This window comes from Arachis ipaensis, chromosome B4 (assembly GCF_059453495.1).
Source record: "Arachis ipaensis isolate K30076 ecotype BB chromosome B4, ASM5945349v1, whole genome shotgun sequence".
Classification (NCBI taxonomy): Eukaryota; Viridiplantae; Streptophyta; class Magnoliopsida; order Fabales; family Fabaceae; genus Arachis; species Arachis ipaensis.
Genome location: NC_142439.1, coordinates 116,489,681 through 116,495,680, shown reverse-complemented (window position 1 = coordinate 116,495,680; position 6,000 = coordinate 116,489,681). Strand labels below are relative to the sequence as shown.

General features: G+C 24.1%; 1 protein-coding gene across 1 annotated transcript; it reads right to left on the bottom strand.

The window, feature by feature from the left end:
- Positions 1 to 1,021: 1,021 nt before the first annotated feature.
- LOC107636926 (uncharacterized) lies at positions 1,022 to 1,876 on the bottom strand. Its single transcript, XM_016340397.3, has one exon. It carries the CDS (start codon positions 1,874 to 1,876, stop codon positions 1,022 to 1,024), a length of 855 nt encoding a protein of 284 aa, XP_016195883.3.
- Between the last annotated feature and the right edge of the window lie 4,124 nt (positions 1,877 to 6,000).

Below are 6,000 nucleotides of genomic sequence, written 5' to 3'. Positions count from 1 at the left end.
ATTGCAGTGATATTTAAGCAAATATATAAAGGTTTAATTATTCTGTTGGTCCCTATAGTTTCGCAAAATTTTCAATTAGGTCCCTATACTTTTTTTTCCTTTTAATTTGGTCTTTGCACCAATTTTTTTTTCAATTAAGTCCCTCTTGACAGTATTTGGCTTTAATTGTATAGGAATCCAATTAAAAAAAAATTGGTGCAAAGACCCAAATAAAAGGATCGAAAAAAAAAAGTTTAGGGACCCAATTAAAAAAATTGGTAACAAAACTCAATTAAAAAGAAAAAAAAATATAAAAACCTAATTAAAATTTTTGCAAAACTATAGGACCACCAAATTAATTAAACCATATATAAATATATACAAGTTTAATCACCCGTGCCATGCACGTGATAAGATTAAAATTATAATTTTAAGTTGTTATGTTAAATTTCATTTTAATTATAATAATTTAATTAATAAAAGAATAACTTGTATGCGTTGTTTTTCTTTTCTTAATATAATGTTAATTGTATTAACTATAAAATAGTTATTTAATCTACTTTTTTCAATAAATCAGGCATATATACTCAATATGACCATAAATAATCTAGTAATACTTAAATCTACCAACAAAGTTTTATATGTTGGTTTACTTTGAAGTAAAAAAATATCAAAATCAGCTCAAAATGAAGAACAAAATAATAGAGAAGCCTAATGCGGAAAGTTTTGTAATAAACAATAAATAATTTAAAAGTACTGAATAACAATTCAATGCTATTCTTTGATACCTGCAAAATATATACATGAAACAACACTGTATCAATGTTTGTATATAAAATTATATGATTAACGTAATTATAAAATTGTTTGTCAAGAGAATAAAATTATACGAATTTTTATGATAATTTTAATATTCTCAAACTATTAATGTACAATAAGAATTCATCTATTAGTTCCTAGAATTTCTAAATTTTTTTAAGTGATAGTAATAAATTTTAATAAATAAATAGATTTAGTAAGACATTTTGGTATTACCTTTTTATTATAGGCTCTCAAAAACTTCTCTATATACCACATTCATCGTGCAGTTATCTTCTAAGTGTCCATGATCTTGCAACAGCACTCGCAGACCATCTTTACTCGTTACCCTTGATAACGCAACATACAATTGACCATGGGTGAAAACTGGCCTTGGAAGGTAAATTCCAACTTTCAATAGAGTTTGTCCCTGGGACTTATTTATTGTCATTGCAAATGACATGATAATTGGGAATTGTCTTCTTTGAAACCTGATCGGCAATGTTTCATTATTTGGAATTAGATTCAGTCTTGGGATAAGAACAATACTTCCAGCTTTGTTACCAGTTAAAGTCTTGCATTCTATCACATGATTTCCCATTCTTCTAACTTGCATCCTCGTTCCATTGCACAAACCATTAGTTTGGCCTATATTCCGCAGCAACATAACAGGAGCGCCAACCTTCAGAACCAACTTGTGTGGTGGTAGACCTGAACAATTTATTTCATTTAGAATCTCCGGCGAGAAAGCATCTAACTCAAATTCTATATTTTCCTCTTCAGCACACACAGAGTCTGAACTTAAGTAGATTCTTTCTTGTCCAGGTAACCCTGCAGTCATCTTGTTGTTGACATCAGTGACACAATCCAAAGTTGGTGCAAGAATTGCTTTATCCTTGAAATAATTTTCAACGGATAAATTGGATAACATATCTGGATACACGAAATCAATGAGGTCATCCAAAGCTGTCTCAAAATTCTTAATCAAAATGTTAGATGGTATATGAACGATCGATTCACCATCTGTTGTATCACCGGCTAAACCATCACCAATTTTGAGTAGCCATTCTGCAAAATTTCTGAGTTCTTGGGTTTTCATTTGAGAGCAAAGAAATAGGAGACTTTTTACTCACCAAATCTAAAAGTAAGTTAAAAAGAGAAACAAACGAATATTATAGTATCATAGGAGAAATAGAATTAATAAATCAAAATTATTTAATTTCAATTTCAATTTCATATAACAAAACAGTGGTTTTCAAAAATTATGGAATCTTTTTTTGACATATGTATTATGCCATACGTATAAATTATACGGGTTATTATATAAATTCATATATATGCATAACAAAACAGTTTAATATTATATATTTTTTACATTAATTATATGCCAATTTTTAAAAAAAGAGATAAAAGAAGAGATATATAAATATGTATAATATTATTGTTATATATGAAGCAGTTTTATATTGCTTTAATTACAAAGACTTACTATAATTATATAAAATTTAATTTGAGGAAATAATTTCCCTTGACATAAATAATATACTAAAACTGTTAGTATATTATCTTCTTTATGGTTAATTGAATTTATCAATGATTTTCCCGTGTAAATCGTTATTACCCAGTTTTTAATAATTACTTAATATACAAAATTTGAAATTGAAAATTGTTATTACTAATTCAATTAACCGGTTAATTGAGTAATAATTGTCAAATTATTAAGGTGCAAAATCATTGATTTACTCAATTGATTTTCATATATTATTTATATTTCAAGTAATAATTTGAAATTATATTATTTACCCAGTTAATAATACTATTATTAAAAATTATTTTTTGCATTGATTTTTAAATCAATTATTAAATAATTATTTTTGTTAAGATAATTGTTTATAAATTATTTCAAATTATATTTTGTTAAGATATAATTATTTAGATTATTACTCATGACACGGGTATAATTTCATTTTATACCAATTAATCAATTATAATTATATGACACGGGTGTAATTTTAATTTTATCTACGGATTATTTCTCGTAATAATATACAACATATTATTTACTGTGATAATTTGATTTGATTGATTTCTAATTATTTACGTACATAAATGATTAAAATATATAACATAAATATCGTAATTATTATAATTCTATGATATAATTATAATTAACATATTTTATCATAATTAAATATTGATTTGATATAATTATAATGAAAATACTTTCCCAAAATAATATAATCTACTATTATTCATCCACTAATTATTTGGCAATAAACCTTAATATGATTTTTTACATCTCCGCTACGGAAAATAAATACTTAGATATACCAAATAATATGTAACATATTACTATCTGTATAAGTTAAGGCACAAAGACAGGATTTAATTAAGGTGATTGAAACTGTCACCAAACAGAATATGACCTCAATCGAATAAAAAAAGGTACTCGATTTTGCATTAATTAGCTAGTCGAAGAAATAACATACTCATTCATTATTCATGTTTCATTATATTTTTTAAATAATATATAGAAAACATATATCCTGTGTATAAAAATGTGACTATTAGTAATTTTATTTATAAACCTTTTTTTAAACTATTACTAATTTCAATTTTAATAGAAAATCTGAGAAAATAATTTCGCTTGCCATAAATAATATACTAAAACTGTTAGTATATTATCTTCTATATGGTTAATTGAATTTATCAATGATTTTTCCGTGTAAATTGTTATTACCCAATTTTTAATAACTACTTAATATACAAAATTTGAAATTGAAAATTGTTATTACTAATTCAATTAACTGGTTAATTGAGTAATAATTGTTAAATTATTAAGGTGCAAAATCATTGATTTACTCAATAAATTTTCATATATTATTTATATTTCAAGTAATAATTTGATATTATATTATTTACCCAGTTAATAATACAATTATTAATAATTATTTTTTGAATTGATTTTTAAATCAATTATTAAATAATTATTTTTGTTAAGATAATTGTTTATAAATTATTTCAAATTATATTTTGTTAAGATATAATTATTTAGATTATTACTCATGGCACGGGTATAATTTCATTTTATACAAATTAATCAATTATAATTATATGACATGGGTGTAATTTCAATTTTATCCACCGATTATTGGCAAATAAATTTTATTCCAATTATAAATAAAATCTGTTTCTATTGGCAAATAAATTGTCTTTAGGTCAACGATTTAATATATGTATAGGTTCATTTTTTGTCAAATATAATGAAAATACAAATAAAGAAATGAAGGATAAAAATAAACTTAATAATATCTGACACTACTTCATTTTATTAAATTATTTAAAAATAGCACATCTACAAAAAATAATCGTAATATATAAATTGAGGCAATAATTTAAAATTCTATAATTATAATTTAATCAAATACTAATAGTAAAACTAAATTACCTAAACAATATTGAACCTATTCTAGTCCTTAGTCACGTATAGTATAGAATCATTCTTGTAACGACAACCAACTGAAATAACATTGTAAGTTTCAATATTTAGAATTTGTGCAAAATCAGACCATCCTCTTGTTAGATAAGCTTCATCATCCGCTATCCATGCAATGCGGCAAGGTATAGAATTATCACACCGAGAAACCAAACTAACTCTTATTCCCCTCAATGGCATTGCATGCATGCAAAAGAAAGCTGGTAATTTCTGAAAAAAATCAAAATATGTTAAAAAATTATTCTAACAATGAACAGCTTAAACTAAGAAAATTTAAATATATTACCAATCGTTGAAATTGCATATTTGAATTTGTCACGAATTTAGCAAAACTGAACTGAAACTGAGGGAATTCAATTTCATTATGTGCTCCACTTCGAAGATTTTCGGGCAGACGTAAAAAACATGGAGGGGATGGAACTTGAACTTTCCCTATAAAGTTCCGTGGATGCAATTCATCAATCAAAAATCGAGCTCCTCCTAAGAAATCTAACTTTAACCACATTCCATTGGGTTGGTCATAATAGGTGAGTAGATCCAACCATCCTTCGGTAAAGTAGAGACTATTGCCTCTTCTTTAAATGCTTACATCCATGTAGTTGGAACCCGAATCAGTGAAGACAACTCGATGAGGTATTTCATGGATGTGATGCATTGTAAATGATTGTGGCAAAAGACAATCGAATTGGAACATTAGACGATAAGAATAACTTAGAGTAACAACAAATAAAAAATTATCAAAAGAATAATATAATAGAATGAGTATATGAAAAATATTATAAAAAATTATAAATTGTACCTTAAAAGGATCAACTTCAATAAAAAACGAAGAATACATTCTTATTCTATGAAGTAGTAAAAAAAAAACACTAAATATAAAATTATGAATTGACTCTCAAATTTAGATTCATGTACCACAGGAAAACACTATATATAGACTTTAGTAAAACAAAAATAAATATGTAAATTACCTATTATTAAGGTAATTTTTTAATAATGCATTAAATTTTGATTTGATACAATTATAACGACATGTTTCTAAATTAATATAATTATATATTATTTATTAAATATTAATTACAATATAATTATATTAAAGATATTTTTTATAAAATAATTTATAAAAATTATTTGATATACGTGAATCGGGTAACAGATTTATTATTATTATTATTATTATTATTACTATTATTGATATTATTATTATCATTAAAATTATTAAAAGTATTTTTAATTGATAATTGATAAGTAGTTTAATAGTGCATTAAATATTGATTTGATATAATTATAATGAAGATATGTTGCTAAATTAGTATAATTATATATTATTCATTTAGTATTAATTATAATATAATTACAATAAAATAATTTAGAATATAAAAAAATTTTTATTCGTTTTGGAGGGAAAATGGAAGCATGAGAGATCGACACGTCAGCTTTAGTAACTGGGAGAAAACCCAGTTTTAGTATATTAAGTAGATGTGAAAAATTATAATTAATGCTTCATCTCTTTACTGTTATATATCTAATCAATCTATCTTTAAATCATCAAATTCTAATACAAAAAAATAAATTAGTATAGAATGTTTAGAATTTTAGAAAAAACGAATCCGTCTATTATTACACAATTCTATTGTTAAATTATCAATTTAATAACTCTTGAATTTAGCTTATTATACATTACAAGAAAATGGAACATTTGTAACAAAAATTTTGTATCAAATTTA

Bases quoted from the DNA above. Each gene is read 5' to 3' on its own strand.
- LOC107636926 (XM_016340397.3), bottom strand. From the start codon at position 1,876: ATGAAAACCCAAGAACTCAGAAATTTTGCAGAATGGCTACTCAAAATT.